At 35.4% G+C, this 20,768-nt stretch overlaps 1 protein-coding gene across 1 annotated transcript in view; it reads right to left on the reverse strand.

The window, feature by feature from the left end:
- The window catches only part of traf3ip1 (TNF receptor-associated factor 3 interacting protein 1), a 119,308-nt gene that overhangs the window by 39,978 nt on the left and 58,562 nt on the right, over nucleotides 1-20,768 (reverse strand). Inside the window, exons 9-10 of the mRNA XM_028807304.2 lie at nucleotides 14,547-14,567; nucleotides 1,677-1,758 (exon numbers count right to left, since the gene is read on the reverse strand). Coding sequence (XP_028663137.1) covers nucleotides 1,677-1,758; nucleotides 14,547-14,567 — 103 coding nt within the window. The remainder of the gene's footprint in view (nucleotides 1-1,676; nucleotides 1,759-14,546; nucleotides 14,568-20,768) is intronic.

A 20,768-nucleotide genomic window follows, 5' to 3' on the forward strand; every position in this document is an offset into this window, starting at 1 on the left:
GTGGAATCTGAACCCACAACCTCAGGGTTTGAAGTCCACGGCCTTAACCACAGCACCACACTGCCTTGTAATCTTGAAATTTCACAAATGTTTAAAGGATAACTTTGGTATTTTCCAAGTCAAAGTTATTTCTCCATGGTTTATATGCTATTGCTACTTTTTTATATACTTTTGCTATTTTTTAAGTTTTAAAAACATGTATTGCTTGAACTGGCATTTTACATTGGAATTAATGGGGCACAGGTACAACCGGAAAACAAAAGCTTTAAAATTTACTGAATACGTCCATTTTTCAAGCCAAGACTGTTGTCAAGTATTGATCTGCACTTTGCAACTAAACACACATTGTACAATAGCTTATACATGTCACTTTTTAACAAAAAAAACACCAATATTATAAGTTTAAGCCATTTTAAAAGAAAATCAGCTGTGTATGCTACCTTAGCATTTGAAATCTTCGGCAATAACCTTTCACTCTCCTAGCTGTGGTTTCCTCTCAAAAATAAAATTACAGTAAACTTTTCATGCCACATGGTTGGTTCTGTTTTGTGAGAACTCACTCAAGCAAACAGAAAACTCATCCTTATGTAGAGAAAAAAGTACCAGGAATCTGAAATGAAATTATTATTTCCAGAGTCCTTTTGTAATCACAAACATGCATCAGAAACACAGAAGGAATGTTTTGTTTTATCAAAAACTTAGAGGATGCATTCGGTAAGTTTTAGACTTATAATTTCCAGGGGTGTTTCGTTCCCCATTGCCTCCATTTTACAGTGCTAGTGTGAGCAGCAGATTTTTCTAAATTTATAGGAAACACTGGTTTTTGGAACACAAACTTGCATGGCATATGCATATATACCATGTATGTGAAGAAACAATTTTGACTTCAAAAATATCGAACTTATCCGTTAAACATCAAACTTAAAAAGGAAGAAAAGCACTTTATTTCTGGAAAGGTCTGATCTTTTACTTTCATGAACATTTAAGATTAAAATATCTTCAACAGGGTTTTACACATAAACATTCATATCCTGGATGAGATGTAAATAGACTGCAATTGTCTCTATATGCCACAGGTTGAAAATTGGAGTTCTGTCTTCCCCCAACAGAAAACAATCAACAGTTATGACAGTAATGATCAATTGAACTGTACTGTTCACATAATTTGCAGAGAGACAGAGAGTGCAAAGCACAAGTTTTGTGTAAAGTTGTTGTTTTATTAATCAATCTACGTCATTAATACTTTTCATCAACAGAGGGCAAATATTGTAGCCAAAGTTTTCAATCTTTTTTCTGTTTTTCTTGTAACATCTTAAAGAGAATACTATTATGTAATGATAAATGCGAGCATCGTCTTAATACTTTAATGATTTATTTTATATTAAATATAAACACATTCCATAGTAATTTATAACTTAGCTTCAAATAACAAATTTATCACATTATAGATTTTAATAAGTTAACATTTTATTTGATATTCGACAAGTCTCGAATGAAACCTACAAGTTTCTACTTTTGTTTTTCATTACACTTCCTTACTTCTTCCCTGTGCTGAATATCTAAAAGCATGGAAGAATTAGAATATCGCTCAGGGTACTGATATGTTAAATAATGTACTAATGTGTTACATATTATGTACATACACATATGGAATAGACACAAACAGGAAAACATACCTTTGAGATAAATGAGAGTTGGGTTCAGAAATATCTCCATTCTCACTTGGCAATAACACACTGGGTGCAACCGTCTCTGTATCTGCAAAATGAGCAGTTATTATGAGTCTTTTAATTTTGTATTACTGCATTTAATTAAATAAAGAACAAAATAATTGAACAAAAAAGATTATATATAGAGTACTGCTTGAATGTTAGTTAAGTGTATTACAAAAAGAGCTTAATTATAAATTCATTGTTTAACCAAAACAAAGAAGTAAATGAGTTGGTACATGCAAAAGGCAAGTTTAAACATTATAGATGCTAAAATAAGCAGAAAGTCTTAATTAAGAGAATTTGGCTCTGCCCCCAAAAAGTGGAAAATTGACTAGGGAAAAGGTGTTGACTATGCCACATATTTGTACCTGTCAGAAAAGAATACATCAAGAAGCAATACCAGACACCGCAACATAGCACTTTTTCGACAAACTATCCAGATCTACCCATGATTGAATGAACAGTAACTGAAAGTGCAAGTGCTGTAAATATCTTTCTAACAGAGCCAACCAGTTCTCAGTCACAGAGAGACACGGTGGCATCTCTATTGTGTGAGGTGGATTTTGACCAAAAAGAAGGCGACATTCACTGGATCAGACTGTATTCTAGATGTTGTACAGGTGCTAATTCCAGATGTAAAAGATATGAACAGCATTATTTCATCTGTGAAAAATTTACCACTTCTGAACACATTCTGCTAGATGCACAGAAGGGGAAGTGCTTGAAAAGGCTATCAATTTCTTTCTTTTGTGTTAAAACCATTACTGAAAACATGCAAAATCTTTCATTAGTGAAACTATGGATAAGGAGTTTATTTTTCAAGTAGGAAACAAGAAGACTTTGGACTTGTTGATCACTGTTATTTAGGCCATGTCACTTTGTCAATCAGTGTTATTATCCCGGAGGTGACAATCAGCGCGACCTGTTCAATTTGCATCATGGAATTGTTCATGGCTGCACTGCTGTGCTGGAAGATTTGAAGGAAAACATTTAACGTGAAATTGCTCCTATTCCCCCCAAAATGCTTGCCAATACGTTGAGGAACATGGAGCGCCGTGTCGAAATGTGTCTAACAGAAAACGGAAACCACTTCTAGCATCGCATATAATGCAATCGATTACACATACGTCAAGCTATATAGCATATTTTTTTGTTTCAGATTGCATCATCCTAACAGGAGTTACAACAGAATACTCAGGGCCTCTTTCGAATGAATCTCCCTGTATTACTATAGCCTCAATCTTTATAAAACCTTAATCAGTTTTGTTTTGTATAAGATCTATTGTCTTCACATCTTGATTTCTTTTGGAAAGTGCAAAACTACTAGAATGCAAAAAAAGAAGCAACTTAAAAGGTAAACACATTACTGCTTGCTAATAGCATCCATACATTCATCAACATTCAACTATTTTTTTCACTTTACACACAAACAGGATATAGCAATATGCTACCTTTGCCTGATAAGTAGTTACTTTATGAAGATATGTGAGTTTATGTTGACTGACATTTCAAGAATGATATAATCTCTTGGTTTTCCAACATACACCTGGCTGCGGCTGATAGAGGGTCATTTCTGGAGGGTGGGACTGGACCACGTGTTTGCCTGGGGGGGGGTTGCCAACCGGGATCCCGAGGTGTTTTGTTGTGTAGTGGGTGCGGCAATGCACTGTACCAATGCATGCTCCCCAACTTGACTTGACTTGTTTTCCAGCATCAATAATTGCTTTCTTAAAGTTGACTTGTTATAAAAGTTGCAGCTGCCACGGCTGCAAGCAAATGATTCCAATAAATCAGTATCCATTTTTCACATTGATCTGAATACATTTTCACCACCTCTTTCTTGCAGAACTGCAATAAATTCAAAAACAATGGTATGTTTCCAATTATGAACTACTTATTTCACACCCTGACAAGCCATCACTAGTGGTGTTATGCCTGGATTTTTATATTTCTGTCTAGCCATTCTGATGTGGACTTGGTTTTGTGTTTTAAATCACTGTTTTTCATTATGATCCAACTACCTCTCAGTTTATGTATGGATAACCTGACATTCTCCTCAAGAATTTTCTGACAGAGCAGAATTCACGGTCCTTTCACTTATGTCAAGTTGTTCAGAGGTAGCAAAGCATCCTCCCAGCACCACCCTACCAACACTAACTTTGACTGTTGGTATCAAATTATTACTGTGAAATGCTTAATTTACTTGTCTAATCTATTCATAGAACATTCTCCCAAAAGGCTTGCACATCATCTTATTGCTTCCTAGTACCAACCTTTGTAAAGGCAAGAAAAACCTGCAGTTTTTTGGATGTTTCTTTTTGCGATCATTTGTGACTTTCTGGAAGCTTTTAGGTTATGTCAGCATGCCAGCCATTTAGGCAAGATTAAATAATATAACTATTTTTTAATGATTATGGCTCACACTATAGTTTAATGGTCACAGGACCCCAGAAATGGCATAGCAGACTGATTGATTTCTTCAGAAATTTTCTTTTATTGTGGGATTGTGTGTTTGTGAACCTATGTGATGGTAAGTTGACTCTGATGAGAGAGATCAAGAAATGAGCAAAGCTGACTGCTGTGAAGCATGATTGTGCTCAACCAGTTGCCTCTAATTATGACTTCAATTGGGTTGATTAAACTGGGGTTAATTTAATTTTTATACAGTGTCTTTTAGAGTTGAATAACCTTGATAATTCAATAGATTAAACAAGTTAAAAAACATGTGTTATTTGTTTTCTGTAATGTTCTTTATCCAAAACTAGATTATGCTTAAAACCTGAAAGAAATTATACAAAAACGTTTTTAATAAGCTATATTTTTTCATGTCCCTTAAAAATACACATACATAATCCTCTTTACTTATTGCACCAATTATGGCTGGTCATCAAAGTAAACAAACAAATGTAGCAATTAATGCGTAACTGATAGCTTATAATGTAAAAATGTTTCGAGTGCATGTTATTTTACGCATATCTTAAGTAACAACACATTTTCCTGAGACAGGTAAAATACATAAAGCTCTGTATTAAATTCTAAGTGTAATGCAATCAAAATTGTGTCAAATGGTCATCACAGCTGTACCATTTTAGCACTTGGCAGGTAAAAGTCACAAACAGAATTTAGTAACACACAGAGTAGAGAACACTGAAGGGGTAGAGCAATGAGACATACTAGTGTGGAAACATATTGGCTACTAGAACATGGTAAGCCTGGTTACAGTATGTGTACTGTACCCATTAGAAGGGTAAAAGACAAACAGGGCCACCAGTACAGGTATGCGAGTGATGTAGCATGTGTGGAAATATGTACATTAATTCTACCTCCAAAATTTAGGAAGCAATCCAGGAGGTGGCAGGGATGATTAACTGTTAGTTAAGAGAGACAGACAGACAACAGGGTTCAGTGGGAGGTCAAAACAATTCATGCCCCATAATGTGTAGTAGATGGTCTCAAGTACAGTAAAACCTTGATTATCCATCAGGGGTCAGGACCGAGGCCATGATGGATAACAAATGAGACAGATAACAGAACAGCTGCTTTAAAAATAATACACAGTAGATAAATATGATTATTCACAAAATGCATTTACAAAACAAAACTATATTAATAAAACATAGCATTAACCAGGGCTGTGGATTTGGTAGATAAATCCTTCGACTCCGACTCCTTAGTTTCTGGGACTTCTGACTCCGACTCCTCTGTATTTAATATGCTAATGTATTTTCCATTTTACCGTATTGGCCAGTTTAAACAAAAGACAAGAACCCCTGAACACACATCAGGCCATAGCACACACCTCCACCTACATCATTACACTTGTTTACACTCAAATTAATATGTTAAACACATTATATCTGAAATAAAATGAAAACACTTTTTGTAATGTACCATAATCCAGATTACAATACAGTTAGGTCCATAAATATTTGGACAGAGACAACTTTTTTCTAATTTTGGTTCTGTACATTACCACAATGAATTTTAAATGAAACAACTCAGATGCAGTTGAAGTGCAGACTTTCAGCTTTAATTCAGTGGGGTGAACAAAACGATTGCATAAAAATGTGAGGCAACTAAAGCATTTTTTTTAACACAATCCCTTCATTTCAGGGGCTCAAAAGTAATTGGACAATTGACTCAAAGGCTATTTCATGGGCAGGTGTGGGCAAGTCCGTCATTATGTCATTATCAATTAAGCAGATAAAAGGCCTGGAGTTGATTTGAGGTGTGGTGCTTGCATGTAGAAGATTTTGCTGTGAACAGACAACACGCGGTCAAAGGAGCTCTCCATGCAGGTGATAATTGATAATGACAGACTTGCCCACACCTGCCCATGAAATAGCCTGTCAATTGTCCAATTACTTTTGAGCCCCTGAAATGAAGGGATTGTGTTAAAAAAATACTTTAGTTGCCTCACATTTTTATGCAATCGTTTTGTTCACCCCACTGAATTAAAGCTGAAAGTCTGCACTTCAACTGCACCTGAGTTGTTTCATTTAAAATTCATTGTGGTAATGTACAGAACCAAAATTAGAAAAAAGTTGTCTCTGTCCAGATATTTATGGACCTAACTGTATGTGAATGTCAGGTTGAACAATAGCTCAGCTGAACTAGTAGTAACAAAACTATGCACTGGGCTTTATTCTTACATCAGAGAAGTACTTATTTATGACAATTTAAATTTACTAGGAGTCGGATTCTGTACATTTTTCCCGACCCCGACCCCAGGTACACAAAGTTGTCTCCGACTCCAACTCCACAGCCCTGGTATTAACAAAATGAATTAGTTCATATAATATTGTAATGACCTGCGTAATAAGCAAACAAAACTTACAGATAATGGAGTTTTCTACGTTTTACTTGGCGCCTTCATTCCATAACAGTGCCCTGCCTTATACTCCATTATCTGGGTTATGGAACATGCCTCCAAATCAATAAAAGAAAGCTTTCCCTACCAATCAGCTTATCACCTGTCACTCACGTTTTGTCTTTTCTATTCCACAAACAGTCCTGCTTATTGTCTCCTGAGTCCCTACTCAAAACTTCCTTCTGCCTCCTAAGAGGTGTGCCCGCCACTTATGAAGCAGAAACCCTTACCCAGTCCCATCAATTTCAGAATTTTAAACAAAAATTACAATACAGAGGAACATTAACATTAATTCAGAATAACATTACCATCAGTGGTTTCCATTTTCGACACGTTTTTCAATTTTGTCGGCATCACTTTATATCATTCACTGTTGTTCTTCCTACTCCATAAAATTGAAGCAATACTTGGAAGCACTTTTGTCGTTTCGTAAACATTTAATAATTTCAATTATTTGTTACAATTCCACAATTACATTTATGTTTATTGGCCATAAAAATGCATAGTACATTAACACTAGAATTACCAGAGTCTATGAAAACACTCGTAGATCCGGCCCACCTTAAAACCGTTCTCACCTCTCTTTTGTCTTCTAAATGTGCCGATTAAGACGAGCAGCAAGCAGCCGGCTATTCCATCCCCCACCGCCGCAGAACGTTCACTAAGTTTTCCCAGCTCATGCCTTGTTCGATTATCTGGGAGTGACTGAAGTGCTGGAGTTTTAGACTGGAAATAATAGATCGCTATTTGGAACACACGGATTTCATGTGTGTTCCGTTTCTACAGTAATCTGTGTAAACACATTTTTAAAACAGAAACATTTTTCATATTTTAGTAGTAAATGACAAAATGTAGGCATAAACTATATAATGTATGAAGCCTGAAGTCCAAAGATCAAGTAAACACTTTCACAAAAGATTCAAGGAATAGACAACAGCTTCATTGGCATAGTGGTAAGGTTTGCTGACTTGTAATCAAGAGTCCCCGGTTCGATCCCCACTCACTCCTGTATTTGCCGTTTTCAGTAGTGAGCTGCTCCTTATTTGTTAATATTATACAGTACACACATACATTTGGTTTGCATCTATAACACATGCTGTGCATTTATAGGACTTGTAAAAGTTACCGTTTTTTTTTTTGTTTTTTTTTAATTTTTATTCTCTCTAAATCATGATCACGATACATACTACCACCCCCACCCCCATCCAGGGATCTGACGCTGTTATTTTTGACACACAAACGCTGGCGAATCTGCCTTCTTCGTATCTCACCGTCACTTGATTTTTTTTTTAATTCAGTTTTATTGAGTGTTCCTGCTCATGCTGAATTAGTGTGGACCTTATGGTGTATGATGTCAAAAAAAAAAAATAAAAAAACACAGACGTAGGTATATATGATATTTGGAATTATTCGTTTTATGACCTGTATAGTACATTTTGGAAAACTTTGTGGCACGGATGCAACATTATTCATATTATTCATTAGGGATGCACCGATACCACTTTTTTGGAAAACGAGTACGAGTACTTGCATTTCAGTACTCGCCGATACCGAGTACTTGCCGATACTGAGTACTTGCCGATACCGAGTACTTAATAAAAACATGATTTAAATTTACAGGTAACAGCTTTAGTCATATAATTTAACAAAAAAAAACAAGAAACTCTCGTCTATCCACTGGGAGGTTAGGCTAATTAGTGACAAGGGGCTAACACTGCTTGTCCAAATATCCGTGGTGAAACTAAACGCAGAGGAGGCTTGCAGTAGGCTGTGGATATGTTTTTTCACGGAGTCGTGTAGTTTAGGCAGCTCTGTGTCAGTCATGTAGCGGCGGCTTGGGACATCATATCTGGGCTCCAGAACATGGAGGAGACGCAGGAATCCCACATTTTCTACCTCCGAGAGTGGCTGGTCAGTCAATGCAATGTACTCGATAACTGCCTGTGTTATTTTCACAGCACGTGGATTGTCTCTGGACATTTTCTCTCGTCTTGCAAGAGTTTGCTGCAGCGTGGGTTGTGTTGGTTTAGAAGCGTGGGTAAACTCTTTGTACTCGTTGTCGTGTTGGGATTTTAGGTGCTTGATTAAATTACTTGTGTTAAATGCGCTACCTTTTGAGCCTCCTCTGGACATTTTCGCTGAGCACAATTTGCAGTCCGCCTTTGTTTTGTCGTCTTCATTCACTTTGAAATAGTTCCACACGGCTGACATGTCTCGCCTCGCCTTCTCCCCGCTCTGAGCTGCAGCCGGGGGCTGGGGGCAGGCACTCGGCGCCTGTGATTAACCCCTTACACGCCGCTCAAACATAGACATTTCTCAGACCGTGGTATCGGTCCCCGGTATCGGGGGACTTTTAACGAGTACGAGTACTTTAGAAAATGTGGTATCGAGGCCGATACCAGATACCCGTTTCGGTATCGGTGCATCCCTATTATTCATATTCATTTGCATAACATCTTGTGGTTTGTAATCAGTGACTGCTTGTTTTTTTTCCCTGATCTTGCCAGTCCCCACATGTTGCTGTATGCTGTTTCTTTTGTACTCCAGGACATGCAGAGGATAGAATAGTACAGAGCAGTAAGTTCAGTGCTATAAGCAAGTCTATAAGTCAGGTCTCTGATGGACAGTAAGCCTGCTGCGCTCTGAAACAGCAAATCTTACCACTACGCCACGGAAGCTGTTGTGTTGCTCTTGAACCTTTTGTGAAAGTGTTTATTTGACATTTGGACTTCATGGTGCTTAATACATTCTATAGTTTATGCCTACATTTTGTAACATTTATTACTAAAATATGAAAAAGTTTCTGTTTTAACAATGTGTTTACACAGATTACTGTAGAAATGGAACACACATGAAATGCGTGTGTCCCAAATAACGATCTATTATTTCCACTCTAAAACTCCACTTCACTCCCAGATAATCAATCAAGGCATGAGCTGGGAGATGCGTGCACACGTTCTAAGTTGGTGGGGGAATGGAATAGCTGGCTACTTGCAGCTTGTTTTTATCGGCACATTTAGAGGACAAAGGACGCTGGCGGAGAGATGCGAATGGTTTTAAGGTGGGTCGGATCTACAAGTTTTTTCGTAGACTCTGGTAATTCTAGTGTTAATTATAATAAAGGAGAAAAGCTATGAAACGCTATTAAAACTGAAGGTATGTAACTGACACTGTGATTTCAAAATGTGGCATGAGACATGGTGCTGGAGAAGAACACTACACTCTAGCACAAGGGAGAGTTTTTCGAATGTACATAGCTCGCAGCATATCGTACTGTAGTAGTAGTACAGTAATAGGTAAGCACTGGCATGCACATTTTTTTTTTCCTTCGGCTCCGAAGGTTAACAGAGATTGATAGTGAATCGAGTGATTGATAATTGAGGTTTTTACTGTACATGGACCAGACTTCCCTTTAAATGTTAAAAGACATGCAGAAGGTTAGTTTGGATCCTCAAGCCCATCATGTTGCAACAGATGACCGTGGACAGGAGGGAAGGCCCACCTCTATAAGGACAACTGAATGTATCTGATGTTAAAGAATACAAGCAGCCACTAAAGGAATTATAGCCTGGTGACAATTGTCACAAACATGTGATTGGGTAACAGGTTATGGGCTCAAATAAGGGTGTTTGTCTGCCAAACCACGGTAAGCGTTGTCACCTAACTCTCTCTTTCTTCCTCTGCAAACCATTAGAAGGAAGTTCCACCTGATGACATCACTTCCAGTCCTGACTTTCCTGACCTCAATTCCTGTGTCAATCATATGTAAACACCGTCTTTGTTAATCCTGGTCAGTTCTGTATTGAGCTCTGTCTGAAAAGATATTTTGTTTTATTCCAAAGACTAATTTACTGTGTATTTGTGTTTTCTACACTCTATATAATAAAAAATAATAGTCATACATGTTATTTATAAATCATCTTTTTTATGTTCAAATTGTTTATCAAATATTTAAAAGGCAACAATATGAATAGAAGTACAGAAAAAAGGAAGTCTAATAAAATAGCTGTACTACAAAGAAATGGTGCTGGGCAAATTGTGATAGTTGTATAATGGTGAGCATATTTGCCCTTAAATCTGTTGATCTGGGATAGATTGGCCATTGCACAAAAGTTTCTCTTTAATCAAAGATGTCCATCACTATTCTTGGCATGGTGCCAAGTTGCCTCATAGCTGTATCAGGAGTTCTTTATAGCAATCCGGTGGACACAAACATAATAAAATGATAGTTCACGCAGGAGTATTTCATGATATATAATCTGCCACCAAACTGTCCCCACTGTACCCAGAATGGCATTGAGACTCATTAACAGAATATATTATTGTAAGATGAACTCTCTCAAAGTTACCCCTCCAGTTTTCATGGAAATATGTACAGCTATTTGTTCTTGATACTGGACCAAACAAATACATGCAAAAAACATGCTAAGTCTTCCTTACTTAAATTATATACATATTAGAATGATTTGGGTTTTTCATTTTATCATAAAAAAGAAGGAATTTTTTACAAGTATATTATGTATCTTCTGTAATAGAAGAATTAAAATGTAACTTAGTTGGGTGCAGGATGAAGTAGATTATTAACTTCAAAGAGCAGACTCATTGGGTTGTCATTGCTATTTTTAGTCACCCCTCCATAATGTACATTCTTGGCTATAGTTACTGTACTCTGGGAAGGTGTTGAAAGCTGCACTGAATTAGATGTCTCTCTTTTGCACATTATTTCCTTGGGCATTTAATAACCAATATTTTCAATTCCTTCACTTTATTCTGTGTGTAAAAGGGTGCCACAAGGGTATCCTCTTCTACTGCAATTGAAATAAATCAATGCATCATTTAGAAATATCAGACTCACTCTGTGATCGTCAGCAAATCACTTATACTTCTTGTTGTCTAATTGAAAAAAATGTGTAATTTACTTTGGATAAAAACGTTCAACTGATAATAAATGAAGAGATCATTTAATTCTTAATATTCCAGGAAAATGGACACTCCAACATATGTTCAGTTATTGTCACTAATTGTAAAACTGTCAGTGGTTTAAAACAGCGGTTCCAGTGGTACGCGGAGCCTTTTCAGGTGGTACACATTGCTGTCCCTGAAATGTAATTTATCTGTGCAAAACCCTTTATGACAAGCCTGTTGTGAGCAAAAACCAATGAAACTGTTTAAATACAATAATACGTGGATTCCCAAATTTAGTGTGGTGTGAAATTTCGTCATCTGAATAAATAAAACCTATTATTCGAATCAATATTTAGTTCATTTAACGCTACCATAATTCTGTTTCGCTGAAGTCAATTTCTACTTCTTCACTGTTTGAGCTTTTTGTCACTAGATGAAAGCACAACGCCGACACTATTTAGTCTTCGGTAACTCTGCCTCACAGAAACCGCTCGCGTTTGTTGTTATACGTGCACTGCCACTGTATCGCATCATAGTCACTAGATCTAAGCACAAAGCCGATACCATTTCATCTTCGGTAACTGCATCACATACAGGCCGAAGGCAGGATTTAGTTTCGGGGCGGAATTATCAATTTATGTACATGCACAAATTTTTTCATTAATTTTATGCATAATTTCTTCCAATTCTTTAACTTTTATTCAGATTTCGGGGTGGTTGTAGTCAGTGTCGTGAATTTGCTGTATATTACCTAATTAAGAATTAATCATTCATTGCAGTACTTGCTTTTTAATTTTTTTGTTAAAAATTCGGGTGGTACGCAACGCAACTCACTTAACCTCAGTTGGTACTTGACGTCCAAAAGTTTGAGAACCCCTGGTTTAAAGGATATGGCTGATTTGTGTGCTTGTATATTTTATTTTGACAAATTACATCTAAAGTGAACGATGAATTCAAGGTTACCCCTCAGACATAATTCTATCCATTCACCCATTATCTAACTATCCTACTCTATCAGCACAGCACACAAAGAATAAATAAGTCCTTAAGAGGACTCCAGTCCAATGCAGTGTCTCCTCATGACACACCCATTCAAAGGCAAACAGTTAGATTTATTCAAACAGTCGAAAAGGAGAAATGAAGAAAAACAAAAAAAAGGACAGCAAGGATATGATGACAAACAAAGAATAATCAAAATGTTTTAAATCTGAAAGTCATACTCCATTTTTCTGATTTTAAGTGATCAAAAACGTATTCCTCTTTCCTTAAATATGTGGATTATAAATTTCTAGCATTTCCGGTTTACAGAGTATATTTCATAACAAAGTCAACACCGATGCTAAAAACGTTATGTTAAGAATCATGCTATCAACTGAATTTCTAATGCAAGAGAACAATGCACCATTAGAAACGCAATCTTGCCCATTTAACATGTACTAGGATTAGTTTCCTTTTTACACCACTGTTGAACAAAGAATTCCAGACTTTCATCATGACAGGATATTTCTCAAAAATTATCCAAGGACTGCCTGGCCTTCAACACTTATACCTTGCTCTACACTGGCAACATTTGCTTCTGTTGTAATACAAGATTGAAGAGTGATTGTACGTGAAGTAACATAAAATACATGAATGTAATATGGGGTTAGTTGAAACAATTCTTCATTGTACGTCCAAAATGTTAATTCCTAAAATGAAGCATCACCGCATGCAATACTACAATGAGGAAATGAAGCTAATGACTTTGGACAGACAGCTATTTCAGAAATGTTTTTAACTCAGGAGGAAACTGAAATGTATCAGTAACCCAGAGTCTACAAAACAATTGAAATAACGGCAGCATGGCAATTCTCCAGAATGTGCAGTGGGCTACCATGGGGCAATATGCAAGTGTAAATATTTAATTTATCACTATGAAGAATTTTCCAACACTTTACTGTGATGATTTTTCATCCAGTTCTAGTGGTTAAGGTTTCCTCATTTTAAAAATATTTTTATGACAAATATGTACTGAAATATTTAAGGTAAAATAAGGCAGTTCTTTCAGCCAAGGAACAAAGAACTTTCAAAATAAGGTTGCTATACTCAATAAACAATGTGATAAACAGCAGTGATGTGCTGCATGTTGATTTAACATGCAAGTAAGAATTTCATTGTACTCTATAAATTTGACAATAATGATCCTATAAACATTTGCCCATATAAACCAAAGAAAGTCCAAGCCAATGGTGGCAAGGTTATGTGCACAACTTCTTTTGATACTAAGGATGTTGGTCCTCAAAGGTCCCAACATGCAAATCCCTTACAGACATAGAACAAAAAATAACTAAATATAAGCCATTTTACTTGTTGAAGACCAGTAATAGAATACATATAAAAATACATTCTCTCTCTCTTGCTCTATGTATACCTTCCCCAGTATCCTTGTGTGTCTAAACCTCTCAACGGGCGCTTTCTGTCTCAAGACTCTGCTATTTCAAAGTGCTTTGCCTGCATACTGTCTGTTTTTATACTTTCTATCTTTGATGGCAACTCTCAGCATGCCTCCTACATCTTTACTCCTGTTCATGTCTCGCACTTCTTTCAATCGGACCACCAAACTGACCAATCATAGTGTTTTATTATACAGTACACAGATTACCATAATAGTGGAGTTTAAAGAATGATAGATTGAGCTACATAAATTTACTACAGATTCTGAACCATTTTTATGTTATCTTCTTGTTTTCCCTGCTTCTGTATTACGTTCAAGCAATTCATATACCTGCCATTAGCATTTAAACTTTAAAAGTGTGACTAATCTTTATTTGATTAGCAGTCTAGCTGTACAACCTTTTGTTGTAATCATTGATCTTCGGAAAAAAAAAAATCTAATTTCATTAATATGAATAATTTACCTAAAAACTAGAATGAATTAACCTTTATGCCCTTGTCAATGACACCAAATAAAAGTGAGTTAATTTTACGAGGAATAAAGTTAATGCAAACATAAAACATTTCAGAAAAAAATTAAACATTAAAGACATAAGAAGAATCAAAATATAAAAATGTTATCCTACCTCCATCACTGTCTGATTCATCTAAAAATAAAAAAATGCATACTTTTAATAAAAGCAAGAATATTGTAGAAAATAAATAAATACAGCAGTGATCAAAAGTACTGGATACCAACCTTGCATTTAAAAGTACATAAAATGGGGAAAAAATACATTAGAACAATTTTGACAAACAAAACTCACCAGTCATGTTCTCTTAACTTGAATTTTGAATGCCCTAAAGTACTACTTTCTACCATACTACTTGGAAATTTATTCCATGAGTCAATTTTTCATTAAAATTATTTACACTTTTATCAAATAAATAGCTACTTTGAATAAAAAAAAAAACTATATTCTAAAAAAATAGCTGGTATAATTAATTGAAAACTTTAATTTGGAAGCTTAACTATAATGAAATGAAATACTGACTTAAGCAGTTTTGTAATTATTAAAACCAATCAATTTTAACATAAATACATTAAGAAGTAATACTTACATCATCATTTATATAACTTATTTAAAAGCATTCAGTTACTTTATAAGTAAAACATTTTTATTTGTGTAATAGTATGGTTTGATCTATATGCTAGATAAGAAGTGATCTCTCACGTCCTATAAGATCCAAGACTTTACATAAAAATATGTTAAATCCTAGGTTAAATTAGGTGCTACTGTTTATGTTTAAAAATACTATATTTTATCAAAGTATTTCCCCATTTTCTACAGTTTCATTTACAACTTGGCCATGCACCTATTTCAGAATTTTTAGAGCTTTCATTTGTTATTTTCTCAATTCTCAACGCTCTTCTTCCTCAGAGCCTTTAAGTAAACTAATGGCAAATACAGAACACTTTTTTTACCAATAAAATACAATAAATCCTGTCACTTAATGTTTGAGTTATGTGGGCTGGGAATCTTCATAGCTATTTTTTTCCACCTTCAGGAAATCCTTAGGCCACGTGTCATTTCCAATGGCCAATCCGAACATAGAATTTATGTTTCAAAAAGCAGCAGCATTTTGACTTGACTTAACTGGATAAATGGGTCTAAATGTGGAGAAGAACCAATTATGATGTTTCAATTTGCTACTATGTTAATGAATTTGCCTTTTTCAAGGGTAACATTTTAAGTGATCCCTAAGCTGGAAGGAAGTATCCTACATTCTCTTTAATTAGGGACATAACCAGTTCAATTCAAATTATTCTTATTAATTGCACTTGTACTAATGAGTTCAGACTGCTATACAATTACTACAATTAAAGTAGGAAAAGAGAATATAAATAAAAAACTATTTTCAAAGCAACACCTAAAAAATGTACAAAACTGGATACTAAATGCAATTACTTATGGATCTCCCTGAGGATATTAGCAAAGAACCTAGAAATTGTGCAACTGGAGAAGGCATACATATGAATTAGGATTACTTGTCCTTTTGTTGAATTTTTTTTAGTAGACTATAGAGTAAAAATCATGCCCCAAAAATGTTTCCTTAGCAAAATTGCAAATGACACAGACCATTAACCTGGTGCTGCAAAAAAGAAGCACTTGTACAAATGCATGTTTTCTGTATTAAGAAAGTATAACACTTGCTTCTTGATCCTCCACTGTTTATCAAACATAATATGTGCTGCATAAATCAAATCACGCAGTCACACTGTTGCAGACACTTATGCCCATACTGGCTTTAAACCAAATTAAATTTGCAGTTGAACTGGCAGTGTTTTTTATTATTAGTGTATTATCCTCCAAACACTGTCAAGTTTGTAATTCTATTAAAGCACTTGAGATTCAACATTATTGAATGAAGAGTTTACAAGGATGATTTAAAACTAACACTTCAACTAATGATAAGGAATCTTTGAAAGACTCAATTTCTTCAGATTCATATTTAGGTTTTAGCATGTAGGCCGAGCTTCTGAAGCACTGACACCCAATCAAAGCCACAACGGGCTGTAGCTCTTCGGAAAGCAAGCTGAATTAAGTAGTTATGACAATTTTATGTTATGTATTACAGACAGCCTACTTTCAACTGGGTACTGAGTCATATATGATACTATATTGCAAGGGTATAATTTTTTTTTCCATTAAGGATGTGTTTGATTCCGTATTTATAATGTTTATTATAACTATTAATTTAATGTTTTTTACAGTAAAACAACATTCTTTCAATTAATGGAAGACAAAAAAGAATTAAGTATGAATATATAAAAATATAGATCAATATACAGTGAGGCTTGAAACTTTATGATCCCTTTAGAATGTTCTCGTTTTCTGAACAAATATACTGTATGATCTTAAATTGTTACCAGATTTTTACACAAGTTCTAAAACTAGATAAAGAGAACCCAAATAAACAAATAACGCAAAATCATTATGCTTGTGTGTTTATTTTTTGAGGAAAACTATCAAATGTTACATATTTTTGTGTGAAGAAGTTTGTGAACCTCTGATGTTATCAGTTCATTAGAAAGGAAATCAGAGCCAGGTGTTTTAGTCAATGGGATGACAATCAGGTGTGATTGTGGAAGGCCTTGCCCTGTTTAAAGAACATAAATCTAGGTCTTTATTATCAAAATATGATCATTACCACACAGCTTTGTGGAAGTGTGTCATGCCTCGAAGAAATGATATTTTGAAGATCCTGGAAAATAATTGTTGACATCCACCAGGCTGAAAAAGGTACAAATACATTTCTGAAGAATTTGGACTCCATCAGTACACTATTAGCCATGTACAAATGGAGGAAATTCAACACCATTGTTACCCTCACCAGGAATGGTCAACCAAAAAAAAAATCACTCCAAGAGAAAGATTTATAATATTCCAGAAGAGTAAAGTCAAAGAATCTAAAGACCTATCATGATAAAAAAAAAATGCTGAAAAACATAACGGTACTAGCTTTTTTACATTGTTGGTAGTGCAGAGTGAAACTAGTAGTGCAATGAGGAGTGACTACAAGTGGACAGATGGTTCAATCATACGTGAGAAAAGTGAGAATAAAAACAACACACGAAAATGACTTACAGTGCTACAGCATTGCCTTAACATATCTCAAAAAGAAATCAATAGCAGAAATCATGTCTGGAAATGCTTTGTGTTTGAGGCTGTAGAATGTCATCATGTGATTGCTGGAATCATGCTTATCATTTAAAAAAAAAAAAAAAAAAAAAAACGTCAAAACCCACACACAAACTTTTGTAATTGCTATTTTTTTATCCCATTTTGGAGATGTGGGCTGTAACTGTTTAATTTGGAGATGGTGAGATAAATCTCTTTTTAATGACTTACATAGTCTTGATAAAGGAAAAGATGCTTTGCATTCATTCTCTGACTGAACATCTACAGATGCCTTGTTGAAGCATCCATATACATTCTCTAACCATAGTATACAGTTCAGGTCCAAACATCCAGAATCATTAATATAGCACTGTGGAATGTAGGATGAAACCACACCACTAAAAGTGCTGTACCAAGTAAATACTGAGACAAATTTCAGATGAGGAGGCTGTCTGACTTGTTTACACCGGCGATGAAATGAGTGGCTTGTGACTGTAGTAGAACTGTCATTAGGTACTTTGTCGGCTATGGTGAAAAGGAAGAATCAGTAGCAGCCAGTATTTAACCAAATATAATACAGCGTAAAGTTGACTGGCGCAGTACTGAAAAATAGTAACGTTAAATGAATCCTCATGAGATGCTCAATATTAGTGCATAGTTTCAATAAGAATCAGATTTTTAGATCTCATACAATTCAAACACTTACCGGTTTGGAGGAGGAGTCTTCTTCAGCAGTCAGTTGACAGGCAGTTTTCATTCTGTGTGCGTGGCTATGTACTCCCATTATGCGGCTAAAAGCATACAAGCAGCTGATTTTGCAAACAGTCAAGAGTAACGAAACGGGAAAGGGGAGCAGCAGTCGCAGTGTGGGGATAGTAGAAGTTTTACCTAACTTGTTTGTGTATTTTGTGTTTCATTGTTGTTTAAACGTTTAGAAGTAATCCCCAGGGATGTGTGAAATGTAGGTAAGTTAGTTTATGTGTAGGAATAAAATGAGAATAAGGGGATGGACCAACTGGTACGCACCAACTGCCTTTGGGTGAGTGTGTAGGAAATGTTTAAAAAGCCCCTGGACCATTACTTCGGGAGTCAGTGGTGGGAATAGGTGTCACTATTGTGTGTATTGCAAAGTCAACTGCCCGCCACATATGCTGTTGGCTGTTTTAAAGGTATTTTTCAACCTTGTTAAGGCAGTGAGCCTCCTGGATTTTGGGAAAGCATCAGCAATGTGGTGAGATATAGGTTTTGGTTGCCACAGAGCCACGGGATCAATTATTCTGACCTTTTTCTTTCTACCATTATCTTTTTTGGCAGCTTTGGACTATGTTCATCTACTAAGCCATTGTCTGTAACTACTGTGTATAAATGTTTTCAGTAATTTATTGAATTTGTCCTTTTTATTTTGACACCTTTTGTATGGATTTTTGTTCTTTATCTCACCAACAAATACTGGATTATGATTCTTCCTGTACTAAACATTGGTGACTTTGGTTTCAAAATACTTTGTGCTTTATCTGTGTTTTGGGGCATCTTGAGTGCCGTCCGCCTATGAACTACTAGCAGGCACTGACTTAAGACAGTATATCATAACACTGCTCCATTTCTTAATACCTAAATAAAATTTATTTTGTGTTTTCATGCTTCGACAAACATCTCCTTAAGTAATATGGCATATAGAATAATGTGTTTACATAAATGCACGGCAGACACACACAGATACAGCAATGCAAGCAAAAAACTATACTGAATATGAATCACAAATGTTAAACTTGGGACAAATGTTTGGTTTTTGAAAGCAAACTAATCTTGATGAGTATAGCCCCTATGTGATGAACACAGTGAAAACACAAAATATATCATATACCTGAAAGGTACATTGGCAAATGTAATGTGGTCTCTCAGTTAATTAATTGACTACAAGGAACACAAGTCTATTTTCTAATACTGAATTGTTACATATGCTAGACAGTAACAAAGTCTGATCACTCACGTAAGTTGATCTTAAAAACGGAACAACAAATCCTGTTTTCACAAGTGTTCTTGTATAATGGTTTCATGTAAAGCGGACAAGTATGATTTCACACAAGAAGTATTAAACTTTGGACAAAAGTAAAAAGGAGGCACAGATTTGGAAAATTAAAGCATCAGGAGTTTGTGACATTTGAAATAGGAAAAAATTGACATCCTTTAAATATTACACTGTAGTAAGTTTTTAGCAGCTAATGTTGCAGATATAATAATCAAAATAGCAAAAGTTAAAAACATACCAGTGTGATTCTCTGATAAAGTAGACTTTAAAAAGATGTGGTGATAAACACAACTTTAAAGAATTTATCTTGGAATCTAATAATTCAACTGTACAGATATAATAATCCTTGAATTTTTCTTTTTAGTATTGATTTCAAGCAACACTTATCAGTTAGTGGAAAGAAAATGTCACAGAACAAAATTAAAATGTGGACATTGTAATATAAATCAGGTAGTCCATGATCAGCCTGATACTGAAATCCTCCCAAGTTTATAACAATTTGCTGTTACAGAGGAGGAATCCCCATGTCTATTATATCACAAATAAAATTTGAGTTTGAATAATTTTATATTATTGTGGCATTCTTCATGAGAACACTGAACAACAATGGTGTGTATAGCAAACCTACTATCTAAGAAGAACATTGCTGTCTTGCTAAAGATTGGTAAATACCATGTGGATAAACCAGACGTATACTGAAAGAATGTTCTGTGGCTGGATGAGTCCAAAATAGACGTTTTTGGCTTGAATAAGAAGTGTTATGTTTGGCTAAAAGCAAACAATGCACTGTGGCATAAGAACCTAACCCCACCTGTGAAACATGGCAGTGGCAGTATTATGGTTTGCCTCTGCTGGGCTACCTCTAGTCTAGTATGTCTTGCCACCATTGATGGAACTATGAATTCTACACACTATCAGCAAATTCTACAAGAAATTGTCAGTGTTTTGTCTGTGTACTGAAGCTCAAGAGAAAGTGGGTCATACAACAAGACCACAACCCTAGGCACAAAATTCATTATACCAAAGAATGGTTAAAGTCAAAGAAATTTTTTGGAATGACTAAGTCAAATACTTGATGTTAATCCTACAAAAAATGTTGCTGAAGAAAGTGAAGCAAGCAGTTTATGCAAGGAAGCCCACCAACATCCCTGAGTTGA

This window comes from Erpetoichthys calabaricus, chromosome 8, assembly GCF_900747795.2.
Source record: "Erpetoichthys calabaricus chromosome 8, fErpCal1.3, whole genome shotgun sequence".
Classification (NCBI taxonomy): domain Eukaryota; kingdom Metazoa; phylum Chordata; class Cladistia; order Polypteriformes; family Polypteridae; genus Erpetoichthys; species Erpetoichthys calabaricus.